General features: G+C 39.0%; 1 protein-coding gene across 18 annotated transcripts in view; it reads left to right on the forward strand.

Annotated features, from left to right (window-relative positions):
* Nucleotides 1-17,115, forward strand: part of ADD1 (adducin 1) — a 61,237-nt gene extending 44,122 nt beyond the window's left edge. For 5 of the 18 annotated variants that reach the window (XM_040063763.2, XM_040063764.2, XM_040063766.2 and 2 more), the window contains exons 12-17: nucleotides 1,476-1,565; nucleotides 1,661-1,678; nucleotides 2,394-2,486; nucleotides 8,234-8,390; nucleotides 10,347-10,442; nucleotides 14,634-17,115. In XM_040063763.2, the coding sequence (XP_039919697.1) occupies nucleotides 1,476-1,565; nucleotides 1,661-1,678; nucleotides 2,394-2,486; nucleotides 8,234-8,390; nucleotides 10,347-10,442; nucleotides 14,634-14,986 (807 nt within the window). In that variant the 3' untranslated portion in view covers nucleotides 14,987-17,115. Of the gene's footprint in view, nucleotides 1-1,475; nucleotides 1,566-1,660; nucleotides 1,679-2,393; nucleotides 2,487-8,233; nucleotides 8,391-10,346; nucleotides 10,443-11,198; nucleotides 11,234-14,633 lie in introns of those variants that run through there. The other 13 variants (XM_040063778.1, XM_040063783.2, XM_040063779.2 and 10 more) reach the window with 6 other exon arrangements.
* Nucleotides 17,116-17,435: the final 320 nt, after the last annotated feature.

Here is a 17,435-nt window from a genome sequence, read left to right on the forward strand (position 1 = left end):
GATCATAGTTTTATACTCGTGACCTGTTTTCCTGTTTTGGTAGTACCAGTTGAAATTTTGTGGCCTAGACAAAGCAGTCTGTAGATCTCTCCCCATATTTCAGTGTACTGTATTAAAATACACTGTGATTGTTGCAGCATATTATTGTCTTTGGAACTGCAAGTTAATCTTTTTGAAATGAGCTTGCAGTTAATTTTCCTGGGTTTGAATTTCAGATCTTCTTGTTTAATCTACCAACAGGAAAGCACTGGATGGATTTGAGTTCTTTTTACTTTATTTCTTTTACTGTGTAAAATATGACCTGGTATCTTGTTAATATTTAACTTGTTGGATACCTTTAACACATGGCAGTTAAAATTCTGGGAAAAAAAGGCTGGGTGCAGGGATGTGAGCAGGAATCTAAAATAATTTGTATATGGCTGACAGAATATAAGCTTCGCACTGTAAAATAATAACCACCTGAAAAGAGAATTAAGATGAAATTTCCAAGTAGTTTCTTTGTGTTTCAAACACAAAAATGGCTTTATTAGAAGTTTGAATGACATGCCCAAGAGAGTAAGTCTTAAAATTTTATACTTTCTCAATGATGAGAAGGGTAGTAAATTAGAAACAAGTGAAAAAGATGGGGGATCCTTGCACTTTCTGAGATACCAAGTATTATTAATACTTCTTGTTTGTGTATTTGTATGCATATATTTTTTATAAATTGAATGTCCTTTTTAGTTGTAATGTAGATGTCTTTTAAGATGCATGCCTTTCTTCATTTATCTTGGAACAAGAACCAGAATATTTTAGAAATAAATTTTGAGTCAGTTGTTATGAATTCTTTACTACTGAAGGATATTTAATTTAAGTAGATAATACTTAGGTTTAAAGATCTGGTTTCTGTTCCCATCTTCTGTATTGAAAGAACTGGGAGCAATACAAGGATGTTTTTGAGAACTACAGTGTCAGTTTATCTGTAAAGAAGTTATTTATATGTCCTTTTGAGGTTATGAACCTGACTAGATGCAAAAATGTCAAGTGATGCAGTGTTTTACAGTAAGTTGTGTAAGAAGATATTGTGGTGCCATCAGTAACTATTGGCTAATGATAGAAACCTGCAACTGACTGGTCAGGTACAATAGACAGAAAAGCACAGAGGTAATATTTCTATTTCTTCTCATTTTACACAACCTGGAGTTGTCTGTTACCTGTTTTACCATGACCTAGTACTAAAAGCAAAGGATAACACCTTCTGTGGTACTTAAAGACTAAATTCTGAGAAAGGTGAGGAAACAGCCAGGAACCTGAACATTTATATTCAAGCAGTGTTTATATGCTCAGCTTCATTTGACAGCCCTGTGGCCATAGCAGTCAGCGCTGGTTGTTGCCTGTTGGCAGGTTCACTCACTCCTTTTTCAAACACAAAAATGTGATCAGTTTTTCTCTGTTGTTCGCGTGATTGTTGTTCATTCTGCTGCTTTCCGTTACAGATCCGAGAGCAGAATTTGCAAGACATTAAAACGGCAGGCCCTCAGTCACAGGTTCTTTCTGGGGTAGTTGTGGACAGGAGCCTTGTACAGGTGAGAGTATTAAATTCCTAAAACTATTAGCTTGATCTACAATATCCTCTGCGTTTGCCTAATATATCACTATGAAATTATTCTTTAATTGGCAGAGAGTAACTGTTTATAAGGTAAGTCTTAGAGGTAACACCGTTGTCTTTGCAAGAGTGCTCAGGGTCAGAAATTTAGAGGCTTCAGCCATGTAGCCCACGCATGTCTGTGGAGGATGCTTCTTGATTTTTTTGCTGAATGTAATGCATGAAATTCAGAAGCCTTATTTATATGGGTTAGATTCTTGTTCAAAACTAGTTGGGCTTTGTGACAGCTTTTTTTTTTGATTTCTGAGTTTATGTATCTTGGAGGTTTAATACTGGGCACACCAGGCTCACTGTGGGGCAGTAGTGTTTCGTGTTAAATACGGGATGTCATGCTTCATAATATTTTATTTGAAGAGCAGTTTGGGAAAAAAGCTATTACATCAATGAAACTTAAAAGAAGTGTAACTGGATATACAAAAGACTATAAATCATAGCTTCAAGTAAAGTAAGAATTGGAGCTGTACAGTTATACTGTATAGCTGAATAAAGCTTTTTGTATCCAAGTGCTTTCAACTGCCCCAGATAAGTATTTTCTGATATACTTTTTTAAAGATTGGCAAGTCTTATCATGACCACGGCATTATTCATGTTGGGTGTCATATTGTGTGCATGTCAATTCATTGTCATATGCAATTTCATCTACCAGTTACTGTTTCTTTGCATGTCTTTAGCAAGCATCACAGTGCTTTTGGTTGATGTTGTAAAGCCCGGGCTCGGTTTGCTCTGTTTACTCAATTTACTGTTGCAGGATGCTCCCCTCTCAGACTGTACGGAATCTATTGAAGGGCTCGATCTCACAGAGCAGGCCTTTAGCCCCGCTAAATCTCTGTCTGTTAGAAAGGTACTGCCCTGTCATACTGCTCTAAATACTGTTGTTCACCCTTCATTTAACCTCTCCTTACCCTGACCTTTTTCCTCTGTTGGAAATTATATGGATAGAAAATTTTTAAAAATGAAAATAGATGAATCTTCAAATTATGTACATGCGATGATGCAAACAGTTATTTTACTCTGTTAAGAGTATCTTAAGGATTTGATCTTTGTCTGTGGAAGCTGGTGAGGAAACACTTTTGGTGTTAAGGTTCTGATCAGGTCCTGCATATAGAGGGTTTCTTTATGCATGCTGTTAGTGTCGAATTATTCTAATTTGAGATCAGTTTAGAATTAGCTTAATCTTGGCCTAATTTCATCAGTGTAATTCTGAGGATACTCTGTGTGTTATGTGACAAACCCCATCAACTCTTGATCCCAGAGTGCTGACGCCTGGCTTCCTTAAAACTTCCTGCAGTTAGCTACAAGAGCTGCTAAGTAATGTCCCCACACCAAAATCGATTGGCTTTCACATTTGTAGTCCTGTCTGTGCTTACATAATAATTGTTAAATACAGAATAAGTTCAAGAGCTGGGAGCGTGTTGGGGTGGACAGTCCTTGGGGCTGACTGAATGGAGCATCTGCACGCTGCAAATAACGTTTCTTAGAGCACATCTACTGTGGAAGCACAGTGTGTGAATAAGCATCAGTGCCTTCTCTGCTCCAGTGGTTTACATAGAAGATTCTTAAATCTTGGGTTTAGGTCAAGCCTAAACACCTCACTATCAGAATAGCTTTTGCATGAAAAAAAACCCAAACAGAATACTCTGAATTATGGCACTGTTGGAAAGCATGTGGTTTATCTAAAGTGTAATGAGCCAGTTGGTGTTGTAGATATTTGGATCATACTGAGAATACGATAGTCTTGTTTTTCACATTGCAGTTAGTTTTGTCCATATTCTGAAAGGAAAAAGAATAAAATACCATTCCTGCATTTAGGACAAAAAAAAAAATAAAATAAAGCCAAATTCTTCCAGGCAGTGCATGGCTTTTATTTTCCACTTAATAATACCTTCAAAGTGAAAAATTTACGAGAATTATCACAACACAGGTGTCTTTTTAATGGTGATATAGTTCAAGTGTTATGTTCAAACAATGACACAGCTTTTCTATAAAAGTAGTCAGATAGTTTACATGCATTTTCAAAGATGGCAGAGAACCAACAAATGGTCTACTGATTATGTGATTTTGTCTAGTAGTATCCTGTTGGGGTTTAGATGTCTGAGTTATTTATTTCAATTTTTTTTGTGGTGTCATGAAAAAGCTTTCTGCCTGAAATAGTGTGTAAAATTAGATCACGATGTAAATTACAGGAGTAATTATGAAATAGAAATGGCCTACTTAATAATCTTTATAATTTTAATATGGATTTTGACCTGATTGCTTAATAATTTCCTGTTTGGGGAAAAAAAATAACAACCCAAGAAAAAGAAACAAAGCAAACAAACAAACCCCAAACCAAACAACCTCCTTGTAAAAAAATGTCACCCAAACCAGAAAATCCAATGGACCCAAAAATAACAACAACAAAAGAAAACCACCAGAGAAATTTCCTTGAAAGATTCTGCTATGAAACAATTGTGTGTTGTGGAACAAAGGAAGTGTAAGCAATCTTAAAGTGCCCACACAAACATCACCTGAAAATTTCAATGAAACTGAAGAATCCTGTACATCAAGGACTTGGGGACTTATAGCTACCAGACGATTACAAGTTCTCAGTTGACAAATTCTTTGACACTCAATGACAGTTTATGTAACAAGTTTCATGTAATTGCAGTAACGCTTACGATATATTATGTTTTCAGTTAACATTGAGATTTATATCAAATACTAATGCACACTATTTTGGATGAGAATATGCCTCCTTGTGTACAGTATGCATGTATTGCTTTGAGCTCCTCTGCCTATGGCTGCAGCAGTGAATTCTCCATCCTGCCTTGTCGCTTGCTTTATCCGTGTTCTGAGAAGTCCTGGCCATGTTGCAACACAACCTCCTTGTGCATCATATAATTTTATTCCTGTTCAGACTTGGTTAACCAAGCTTCTGCTGCAGTCTTGGCTGATTGACAGGGAATGTTGGTTATTCTTACCAACAACCACTCTGCAGTCTCATAAGAAAACAAATTCACATGAATTTTCAGTAATTTTAAACAGAAGGGGATTCACCCATTTTGTGTCTCTTCCTTTAGAATGGAAATTCTGTGGCTTTGTGCAGGCCCTCTCAGTGCTTCCCCAGAGGTGGCACTGGGTTTGAGTGGTGATTTCTACATGAGCAGTACCTCAGGAATCTTGGTGTTTTGGAGAAAGGCGCTGCATTAATGTCAGATTGTGTTAGGAGCAGTTGTTAACTTAGACCATTATTATGAACCTCCTGTCTGATTGAAGGAAGAATTGGAGTATATAAAGTGCCAGTTTTGGTCATATCTATCCCTGAGAACAAGGTGAAGTGCTTGCCTGTTCAATAATGGTCAGTTTTGATTTTTTTCTCTAAAAGACAGTTCTGGTGTAGAAGTTACGAAATTACTTAATTATCTGAAATTTTCATGTAGAAAGTATGAGGTCCATGTTTAATATGAAAGTTTATTGCTTAACATTAGCTATATGACTTTGTCTTTGTGTCTGTGGGAGTGTATGCCCTTACAGAGTGAAAATGCATTCTCTTCATCAATATAATCCAGCCAGTGTTTCCTACAGTGGAGGAAGTGCTGTTGATATTTGAGTGCATTCACATGTGATCAAATTTCAAATAATCATCTAAATACTTTTGGAATCACCATCAAAGTAATACTGGGAGCAGCATAGTCCTGATGAGATCACTAGAATATTAATTTTTTTTATGTCATCTTATGTTGAAACCGAGTGTGAGTCTGTGGGGATTTATTCCCTCTCTACAGGCTCTTTAATACTGGAAGTAACTCCAGGCCAATTTTCTTGTTCAGTTTTTCTGTATGTTCTTAGGAATCTCTGGATGGAATGGTCAGGTTGATGGCTCTGCAAAGTCTTGTATATTTTGGTGTCACATTTAACAATTGGAAATATGTCCTGTACTATCTTTTTAGGCCGTTATACTTCTTTTCTTTCTGTCTCATTTTGCATTGTATATTTTTATTTGAATTCTTAGGAGGCTGTTTTGTGACCTGTTCTGTGAAATAAAACATATCTGCTTCTTGATTTAGAAGTAATCATGGTTTAGAATAATCATACTGGTTTAGAGGAACCATATTGCATTACTTATTAACATTCTACTATAATTTATTTCCCACATAGACTCAGTCCCTCCACCCAGTATCATTTTCATTGGTGGCTTTTGAACTGCTTCCATATTATTGATACTGAATAAAACTGGATGTGTTAATCTGGAATCAGCTTTCAGCTGATCAAAAATTTTCCTTTCTGATCTCTTGTATAATTTTTTTGCTTTTATGATCCAGCATTGTTGCCTCTGATCTTTTCAATGCTGCTTCTCGTGGGTCAAAGCTACTCAGCAAATACAAATACTCTTTGCATTGATTGTAGGTGTTTTTTATGAGGGTTTAATTTTTTTTTAATCTAGTAATGTGATAAGCTTGATTTGTTGCTTTCATTCCCAGTATTTAACAAAGGTACTCCTGAGTAGGAGAACATGTCATGCCAGTGCACCAGGCATCTGCAAAATGCCTGCCTTGCTGTTTGTCACCATAAAGTCAACAGGCATTGAGTAACGTTTCATTAGAAGTTGTTATATCCAGTGGTTCTGGATTTAACTTGCAAACATTCAAAGATTCTTAGAAATTCCAGGGATACTAATGGGTACTGTGTGTCTTGTTCCTCTCTTGTTCCCAGAAAACTCTAGAAACTCTGCCTGAGATCAGTGCTTTACGAGGTCCTGCTACTTATGCTGAGTTTCAGTTAAAATTATGGACTTAGTTTGAAGTGTAGGCAAAGACAGAAAAGGAAGTAAAAAAATTCCATGGGCATCAGTTTTCTGCAATCATTAAAAGCTGAGACCTGTAGTTTTAGGGATGTTTTGAATTTTCTACAAAACAGTTGGGATTTGTACAAAGCTTGATGTTTCTCTGACCCTTTTATGCATTATATTCTGAGAAAAGATGTTGCTATCAAATCAATGCTTCATGGATATAGTTGAGAAAAGGCTTTGACATTCTAATGACATTCTGCATATAAAATGAAATTTCCTCTTATTTAGTGGAGGAATGGAAGTGATCTGTAAAGTTTTAGAGATATTTCTCTCCTGCAGTTCCTTTCAGGGTCTTGCAGTGGAGATTTATTGTTTTGCTCTTTGTTCTTTGGTACTGCTGGCTTCCTGAAGAGCAGCATAGATTTTAATAACCATCTTACTTCCCTGGATTGCTCTAGACCAGATTTCTGGAGATCTCTCCTCAGGCTTTCAGAGCTGTTCTTGTCCTCCTTCCATCCAGACATTCTTGTCTGTCTCGTCTTCGATGCTGACAGCTTGTCCAAAGCAGCTCTTGCCATCCAAAACAGCCTTCTGCCTCCTTGCATCATCAGTTTTACAGTGGCCATTGTGTGCTTGTCCATGAAGTGTGGACAGGGGATGGAATATTTGTCTCTCTTCAGGCACTGCATGTCTTTGCACCGTGCTTTCTAATGCTTTCTTCTAAATATTGGTGCAGACAGCATTGGAATATGGAGATGACCTGGGTCAATCAGTAGCCCATACCTATTGGGTAATGGAGTTCAAATACCTCTTTTTGATAATGAAGACAGTTTGGGTGTCACTGTGACATGGGGCACGAGTCACGCATCAGCTGTTAACAAACTAGTGTCAGAGTTCTGTATATCCAATGAAAAAGACAAAATGCTTAGACAAGTCATTTGAGAGATAGAGCAGCTATCTCCAGGCAAGCATTTTCTGTACCTGGGACAATGAAAATCCAGTGGCTGTAGCCTTTACTATAAGATTAGAGAAGAAAAACTTAAAACTTTAGCATTAGAGAATCTCTGATGCAGCTGCTTTTGTCCACTGGAACTTACTGTACTTAGAATTACTCGTTATATTTTTTATTTGTATAACTTTTTATCCAGCTTATATGACAAATGTTATAGATGTAAATATGCTAACTTGTGTCAGATTACAGTTAACCTTAATTGCTTTAAATGTCTAATAATAAGCTGTTAATCTGGTGTATACATAACATATACAAGATGGCTTTTTACTATAACATCTGTTAGGTGTAATGTAGTAGCTGGTAGAAATGGCTTTTCTATTATTAAAAAAATACAAAGCAAAACAAAAATCCCAAAGCAAAATAATAATAATAAAAAACCAAAACAAAACAGGAACAAAAATAGCCATGAGCTGAGTTCTTACCCTTTAAGAGTATTCTGAGCCCAGACTGCCATGCAGGTAGGCCTGGTGTCATGTTTCTTTTGTGGTGAGAAAAACTCGAGATACTTTTGTGACTTCAAATATAATTCAGCTAGACTGTTTGGCTGCTGTTTGATTTACTGCTTAATGGTGAATATTCCCTGGTGGAGACCTGTTTTCTCTTTTATATTAACCTCCTGTGAATCAAATTAAAAAAAAAAAAAAATCTGTAACAGATTTTTTTTCTTTTTTTTTTACTCAAAAAGAGGAAAAAGCATTTTCCAGGTTATATTTTTGTTTTGTTTTTGGTTGCTTTGCAGCCTCTATAGCTCTAAAGGTTCTGCAAGTTACTGCTTGATTGCAGATGTATCTTCGTTTTCTTTTGCCAGGGAGAACTGGTGACTGCATCAAAGGCAATAATTGAGAAAGAATATCAACCAAAAGTCATAGTGAGCACAACAGGACCAAATCCCTTCAATAAACTCACTGATCGAGAACTGGAAGAATATCGCAAAGAAGTAGAAAGAAAGCAGAAGGGACCAGAAGGTTGGTTTCTCTGGGTTTTTTCTACAATAGAATGTAGTATCAGTAAGTTTCTTAGTAATTGGAAGGTGGGTTACCAGCAAAGGCCATGGATAAATTACCCAACTTTTATATGTTTCAGTTTTTTCAGTGTGAATTAGAAATTTGAAAAGTATATTAGAAATAAAATGTGCAATCTAAGAGTTTTAAGTGTGTTCTGTAAAATGCATAGATCTCACTCTAAAATTGTCCTTACAGACAAACTGGGCAGTAGGGCCAGTTAATCCTGCTGGTAGGAAGCTGAAGGTTTGAAACTTCAGTCAAAAAAGTGTTTCAGTATTGGTTTTGTTCTGCTTTGTCTCCCTTGGCCCTAGAGCCTTGTCTAAAGTAAGGTAATGGTGGTGCTTTATAGCTCTCTACGTCATTGAAATTTGTGGATTTGAGAAATGCATTGAACAGAGAAGATACAGAATAATACTGATTGTTGCTTGGAAATAGGACATCTTGGGGACTTGTACCAAAATTTTTCAATTATCCTAGAATGATGGCAGATTTATGTTGTGAAGAGGCTGTTGCTGCCTCTGAAGTGGTTCCTCTGCTTTATTTTTGTGTAATTTTAAAGGATGATACTTCCAATGCTCATCTGTTGTGAGATTTTGAATTGGAGTGATGCAGGAACCAGGAGTGCTGTTTGTTTTGCAGCGTGTGTTCCCTGCAGCTGCTCTTTGGGACCACAATGTAGGAATGATTGTGTTTGGTTTGTGTACTGGGTAGTGGGGTGGGATGCTGTGCTGTCATGCCTGTTTAACTGCATACCTTTATTCTCTCAGTAACAATGCCACATCCTTCTTAGATAAGGTATCAAAATATGGAGAGACTCTGTTACTGAGACAGACACCAGCTGGGGAACAGAGTGCAGTGCTTAGAAATCAGACCATCAGTGAGCAAAGCACATCAGATAAAAAATCTCTGGATTTGAAAGGCAGATCAAACACCTTTCAAGGAACAGATACGAAGACTTTACAGGATCGTGACGTATCATCACTGTCCAAGTCTTTAGATAACATTCAGTTTGCTGCTGCATGGGTTTCTTGTCAGACCAAGCAGCAAATCATCCCACATCTAAATGGAGAAGAGCCAGATGGGCAGAAGTCCTCCCATAAGGAATTTCATACTGCAGTGATCAAAGCATTAAGGTCCGATCCTGACCTTTTGGCTGAGGCCTCAGGTATTACTAACATGGTACAGCTGTGCTTGCAATCCAAGGAACAACCTCTTTATCTACACCACGTGGAGATTCTGTCAGTTGACTCTCATCTGTGGGACTGATTTCACATTAATTGTATAGGTGAACTGGATGGAACAATGCTTTAGTGTTGTTCCCAATATGTGTTTTACTTTATTAACATTTTCCTTTGGATCTAGGGCTATTTAAAGCTGGAAGCAAGGGGGGATCCTCCTTACTAATAGCAAATACTCAAACCACTGTGAAATCTGTTTGGAATCATATAATTACTGCATGTTTTTCTGATTATCTGTGCAGTCTTCTTTTCTTTCGGGATGCAATTTTGTTTACTCTGAATTTCAACAATACAAAGCAAGCAAAAGAGTGTTATCTTGTTTAGGCCTGGTAACATATCCCCTCCTCCGTATTTGTTTATATCTTCCTTGAGGTTTTTCCTCACAAGTTTTCATTGTAACAGCAGCATAAACCAATTCATAAATTATTTCATTATTTATGCCCTCCTGAAGAAAAAAAAAGAGCCGCAGAGCACAACAGCAACTTGAACAGCTTTGTTAGTATCAAACTATCGCTTAATTTTCTTTTGCTTGTTTTGGTATTATTTTAATATCCTGGCAGAATTTTGATTCAGAAAAATGTATTGGTATCTTTCATGCATGGAGCAGAAGGACGCTTGTTTACTTACGTGCTGAGAGGTTTCATTTGCCTTTATCATTTCCCTTTGCCTACACCTGCAGAGCCTTCAGAAGATGGCAGGCCACAGAAAGAGCGAAGCCCCCCTGAGCCCAGCTCAGCCCGCACTCCTCCCAGCACGCCCGTTAAAGTAGAGGAAGGTAGGTTGTGCTGCCGCGGGCCGGGCGAGCCGCTGAGCGCATCCTCAGGGACTGATGCACGCACGGGGCTCAGTGAATAGAGCTGATAACTGTAAATGACTTCTCGTGTTACATTGTCCTACTACCCGCAGATACTCCACCGAGCTGTGAGTCTAACAGCAGTTTTGTTTACAATAATAAAGAAGTGTGCATTAATAGAAAGACAAATTTCCATCTCTTCGGAATTGCCTTGTCATCTCTTGGTGTTTCTCAACTGATTTACCTTTTTGTACATTTTCTGCGAGATAATTGCTCCTACTAAATAAAATAGTGTCTGATGGTGAACCAGACACATATCTAATGCTTTGGTAAATCTTCTTCACTGATTGCACATTTCTTAAACATTATTGTACTTGGATTACACCTCCGTAAATATTTTTCTTACTCAATTTGAATCTAAATTTGATTATTTGCTCGCCTTACGTCATAGTTTTAACTAAAATGAGAGCAGAGCTGCTGAAGTTGATAATTCCCTTAAAAAAAGATAAAATTACATTCTTGATCAGGTGTAATCCAATTATTGAATTATTGTCTTGTTTCCTTTACCTTGTACATTGGATATATCACTTGTCTGTTAGTCTGCCATTCACTACTTCATCTCATTCTGTTTTCTACAAGAATGGTTGCAACCATTCTTCTAACATAACACAATGGCTGTGATGAATGCATAGATTCTCTACTTGTGCTTTTTTCTTCTTGTGGCTGCGTTACAAACAGGAGATGGATATGCTAAAGAATACCTGTTACCATAGTAAGTATCATTCCATACTCTGACCTGCTTTTGTGCTTTGCTTCACTCTTGCATCTTTGTTTACTAAGGTGTTTTTTTTGGTTTTGCTTTTTTTAAAAAGCAGGCTTTTTCAGTTGAGATGTTGATTTCTTTAGTTCTCAATTCCATGTAATTGTAGACAATTGCAGATCTCATGTTAAAGCGCACTCCCCCTTTGAGAGAGACTGTCAAAGTCACCTTCCGTGTTTCCATATCTGTGTGTCCGATTCCTCAATATAAAAAGGAATAGTCTGAAGTTGCTTGGCAGATATAGCTGAAACAGCCCTGGGAGTTTCTGCCCCAACAGTTTGCTGCTGCCCCCACAACTTGGGCCTGGTAACAAAACAGAAGAGTTCCTAATCTATTCCAGAGCAAAATCCACTGACATGGATTTAAATTTACCCAGCAGACTTCTGCATGGAAATGGATATGGGACTGCTCCTATGTTTTGTGTTAACTGTAGGGAATGCAAATTCCAGCCAAGGAATAACAGCAAGTACTTGGTGGCAGCAACTTCTACAGCTGTTCTGGCTAGCTCTGCAGGGTTCCTTCAGATTATACTTTAAAGGAATAAGGGTGTTTGTATGTCCTGTTTTATCCAAAAAGTCAGAGTGTTTGTCATAGGTGTGAAAATCAAGCTATATTGTAGACACCTGTGATGTTACTGATAAAGTTCTAAAATCTGAAAGTTCTTTTAAACAGGAAATTGTGTTCGACAAACTCTTCTAGCTGTATAAGTTTTCCAGGACAAACATACAAAGCTTATTTTAGAGAGCAACTGTAAGTTCATGCCATGATGACTTTGGCTGGGGGAGGTTCTGTTGAACGCCAATGTTCTCTGTATACAACCTCTTCCCAACTTTGATTCATCATATTCTTTCTATTTAAGTGTAGCTGAAATCAGTCAAGTGTTTTTTAACTCAGTTATAGCCTAGTTTGTATGTTTGTCCACATCTTTGTGTTAAAAAAAACCCCAACCCCCCATAAACCTTTATTTTCATAAATAACGTGAATTGTAAACACACACCAGTATTGATATTATGCTTTAAACTCTTAAGCCACAGTATATACGTATATATATATAAAGGGAGAGCGTGGATGTAAACATGATTATTTAAAAAACCTTTTAAAATGTTGAGGTGCTGCTGAGTTTTTAAATAGTAAATAAGTTTTGCAGCAAGAAATTTGTTCTTAAATCTTTCTAGTTATGTTACTAAAATCCATCCAGTAGAGTAGCAGGGCGTTTACATATTGTGTGCTGGCTTAATTGAATGTGGAATTTGTAAACCTTCTGAATTCTGGTGAAATATTGCCCTTAGCAAATGAGATCAACAAATGTTTGCTTGATTCCAGCATCGCCTTAATCTATTTATTAAGGATGATGGGAACTTGACAAACTGGGAAGGATGGCAGTCCTGGGTTAATGAGTTATAAACCATTTATATTTATTCAATGCTCAGGCCAGCTGGCAAATACTGATTGAATGCAACTATTTTTTAACCCTTAAAAAACCCCAAACAAACAAACAACCCCCAAACAAAACAAAAAAACAACCCTGACAGTCCAATATGGTGCCTGTTCTAAAAACTGGGCCAACTAATGCATAGAATATAATATTTTTTACTTGGAAGGGACCTGCAGTGACCATCTAGTCCAACTGCCTGGCCCAATTCAGGGCTGACCAAAAGTTAAAGCTGATTGTTCTGAAGTCTCTTGAACACTGACAGGCCTGGGGCCTTGACCAGCTCTCACTAAGTGGGAAGCCTGTCCCAGTGTCTGACCACCCTCTCAGTAAAAAACTGCTTCCCAAAGTCCAGTCTGAACCTCCCCTGGTGCAGCTTTGAGCCATTCCCACATGTCCTGTCACTGGATCCCAGGGAGAAGAGCTCAGCAATGTTTTCAGTTAATTCCTGAAAAGTCAAATCCAAAACCAGGGTGGTGTTAGTGAAGAGCTGTAACTGGTGTTTCCTATGAATTTGTGTCTGCCCTACATAGACAGGCTAAACTACAGCTTCAGGAGGCAGCTTGTACTGTACATAACTGCTTTCTCTTTCTTGCTCTGATTTAAATCCTGCCTGCATTATAACTTTTAAACCGCTAACTTGTGCATTCCGAGTGTTTGGCACTGGATACTAGCGTGTGGTGTTTATTTAACCTATTAGAAGTTCGTGGTGCTCTAGGCAAAACGTGTTTGTTTCCTAGTAGGTATTCAAAAAACAGAGCCATCTAAAATATATCAGAGAATTATTAATCCCATCTGACAGAAGTAAAAAGAACACTGTCATTTTTATAGGAAAAAAGTGAAAATATCGAGTATTTTCTGTAAATTCGTGTGAAAACCTTCAGTCTTTTCAAATTGAAACAAACAAGATCTTGAAAGGAGGCAAAAATAGTTGCCTTTCATTTATGCCTCACAATGAGCATGGCCTGGATTTTGCTCTAAATTCCTCCTTACGTAAGTGGGGATAGCTGTGGCACGGCTGACGGGACGCTGCTCGGCTGCGGCGCGGAGAGCGTTGCAGGGGAACTGCACGAATGCTCCTTGTTGAACCCATGCACAAAGAGGAGCCTTAAACAGAACTTCCCTAAAGCGCAGCGGTGAGTGGGGACAGTGTTGCACTTGAGGGAGGAGCGGTTCAGTTCCCCCTTGGACATACAGCTACCGCTGGACTCCTGGTGCTCCCTTTGACAGGGTGAGTTTGGCTGTTGGCATCACGTACAAGAAACAAAACAAGCTGTATTGCATAACCTGCTGAGCTCATTTAGTTTGATAAACTACATGGATTTTACTTATAGGAATCCATAATATGTACTCATATCTTGCGAGAAATAAGTGAAGCCTTTGTGATAGGAAATTATACTTTGAAGGAACATCAGTTGGATCTCGTGGAAGAATATTATGAATATCCCTTCATTGGGATTGTAAATTGGCAAGCCACCAATTTAGAAATTAATGGATTTGAATGTACGGGATCACTGCAAATCAGCAATTAGTTTTATCTCTCCAAAAGAAATAAGAATAAAGGTATGGAATTGAAAAACACTCTACTTAATGCCAATGAAAACTGTAGGTTTAATTCCTGCTTTGTTTGCCCTAAAATATTGTGTTGCCTGCAAACAGGAGTGATGTCCGAACGGTTACTTTCTTGCTGATGCAATTCAGCTTTATCTGTTCTGTGTGAAGAAGCTTAAGAACAAACAGAACTTTGGAATATCTTATTTCTTCTGTGCCCAAAGCTGGGGAACAGCCCTATTACAAAGGCTTTCATGCAAAGTAAATATATTAGTTTCTTATAGAGCGCACTCACCATCCACTTGCTTCGCTTGCCCCTGCTCCAGGGACACTTTTGTAAACTGACTGTCACTGTCTGTCCGTCCACCAGAGACACGGCCGGACCAGACCTACAGAGATGACAGTGATGCTGCAACCTTCAAGCAAACCCTCCCAGATCTCACCCCCGATGAGCCTTCGGAAGCACTCGGCTTCCCTCCCTTAGGAAAGGAGGAAGGGAGATGTGATCAAGATGTGCCCAAAAGCCAAACAGAGCCACCTGCAGTGGAAAATAAGGAGCCCCAGTCCCAACCCACTGAAGAGCCAGCAACACCAACAGCTGAGGAGGGGACAGCAGCTGATGCAGGTAGTGATGAATCTCCAGGGAAGTCCCCATCGAAAAAGAAAAAGAAGTTTCGCACTCCTTCCTTCCTGAAGAAGAGCAAAAAGAAGAGTGACTCCTAAAGGCCAACCCACTGCAGAAACACTGTCATATTTTAAAATCCATTAACCACTAGAATGTACCAGATCGTACTGAGTGTTTTGTCTTACTATGTAAATGAATGCCACAATTAATCCAACCAGCCCCTCAAGTTATGGCTTGATTGTTTAGGGTTATAACCAGAAACTCGTGTCCAAAAAGGTGCTAATCCTGTGTGTTCAGCAGCTGCCACAGAACTGATCCCTAGTTAGTAATCAAATGTAAATGGCTTCCGTGTGGAAGGCATTGATTCCCTATTTTTAATTTAAAGCCTGCACTGCTTTGCTAAAGAATATAAAAAATTCACAATTTAAAAATAAAAGACCCATTGCTTACCACAAGAATTGTTCTTTCCAATATTCTGTCCCAAGTCACAAGTAAATTTCTTAAATTTTGACTTTTAGAGAGGATGCTTTTGCAGTGGTGTTCTCAAGGGGGGTGAATTCTTGAACTGACATGTAAACTTCTGCAAGCTTCTTGAGTACAGGTTGTGGTTTGGCCAGGCTTTGAGGCTCTCCATTGCTTCCTCTCTTTCTCCCTTCTCACTGTTGTTACAAAATGAAAGTGTTTTTCACTTTGTTTTATTTTATAACTGGCTGGTGAAATCAGTCTTTGATGTCTAGGACTGAAATGTCCATGGTGTGTTCCTCTCATGTTGTGTGTTCAAAGAGCCCAATCTTGGCCTGTTTTTTTTTTCTTTCTAGTGAATTACAGTTTAAGGGAAATCTGTCTTTGCTCTTGCCTGGCTGAGTCATGTGGTGATTGGGCTGTTAGAAAAGGTTAAAAAGTAACTGAAGTATTTCAGAAGTTTTTCAGCTGGTGTTGTGGAGCATGGGCAGGTGTATTTTGGGCCTTAGCACAGGTTTTTTCATTCTCTTAAAAATCCCTTTGTTGCACACGCAACCTTGCTGTGCGCAAACCCCACGTGCAGCCTTTTGTGTTTGTTCCTTCCCACCGATAAAAATGTAAATGCATTACACTGAGTAGCTCACCTTGTTTTATAGTAATTATATTTTCACTTACAAAAGCTGGCACTTCTTTAAATCTTTTTGTTGTTGTTGCCAGCAGTGGAGTACAGAAATCCCGTGTAACCTTAAAGGTGTATTTTCACCGTTCGCTATAAATGTTCGTTTAACGTGCAGCATGGCAAATCACTCTCACCACTGAGTTCACTATTTCCCAGTTATTGCCATGCTTCTGTCTATCACTAATTAGAAAAGTAGTTTAAGATCAGGTAGGTCAAGCTTGCGGAATTCTCTGGAAAGCGGGTGCCGTTCCCTGGCTCAGGGCCAGCGGGGCAGTGACCGGTTCTGGTTTCTAGAATTTGCATTTCGGGTTTAACAGCAGCAAACCCCAACAGCCCACGGGGGCAAGGGCAACACACTGACTCACAGTAAGCGTCTGTAACACAACAGAATGTGGATGTAACCTTTTAGGACAATATTAAATGTTGCAATTGATAAAACAGCAGAGAACTAATGCCTTACATTCATGCAGCAGAAAGCACGGAGGGCCGGCGGGTGGAGCAGGAGGCGGCTCTGGGCGGGCAGAGCCAGGCCTGTGTTGGGCTGCGAGGGGCCGATGCCTCGGGCTGGTTTTGGGCAGCGAAGGGGAACAACTGGAAGTGGAATTGAGCTGTCAGTGTTCAAGTGAGAACAGAGTGGCCAGACAGAATTGAGCTGTCAGTGTTCAAGTGAGAACGGACGTTTCCAGGTGGCCGCTGGGTCCGTGGCAAAGGTGCCGGGGCCGGTGTGGGACAGAGCAGGTGGGCACTGGGCCCAAGCCCCCAGACAGCAGCGCTCAGGCAGGACTGCATGGCACGAATGGCTTTCAGCTTCTGCTCTAACATTGTATGTCCTTGTACACTAGGAAGCAAACAACACTTATTTTGCTAAATTGTGTTTTATTGCAGGGTCGTAACTAAATGACTAATTGCTGTACGTTTCAGTTCTTTACTGAAGTCCCTCCGTTTATCCTGACCACTTATGCAATGACTCTTAATTTCTAATTTTGTAGTTTGTTCTTTTAGTTCTTTGTATTACAATATGAAATGTAGTCATGTATGGTATGGTTACACACTTTGGGGCAAAATAAAGTCCTGTATTTTTCTTTCTTTCTTGTATCATTAAGTTCTACTCACAAATAAAACTCTTGAAAAAAAAATCATGCTCCGCTTTCAAAACTTGTACACTTTTATTCTGTAGCCTCATTTGCTTAGTTTTCTTTTAATGATTAATGTGTTAATGATGGCTTTCATTCTCAGAAAAGACTCAAAGGGGCTAGTGCAGGGCTCCTTTCCCAGGAGCCCTGGGAAATTCCTGGGAATCCCAGGAATTCCCAGCTCAGCAGTGGGCAGAGCCTGGTGGAGGTTCCTTTCCCCACCCATGAGCTGGGGTCAGCATGGTGGTGATCCATGGCTGCCTCCCCCAAGGA

Source organism: Hirundo rustica, chromosome 5, assembly GCF_015227805.2.
Source record: "Hirundo rustica isolate bHirRus1 chromosome 5, bHirRus1.pri.v3, whole genome shotgun sequence".
Classification (NCBI taxonomy): Eukaryota; Metazoa; Chordata; class Aves; order Passeriformes; family Hirundinidae; genus Hirundo; species Hirundo rustica.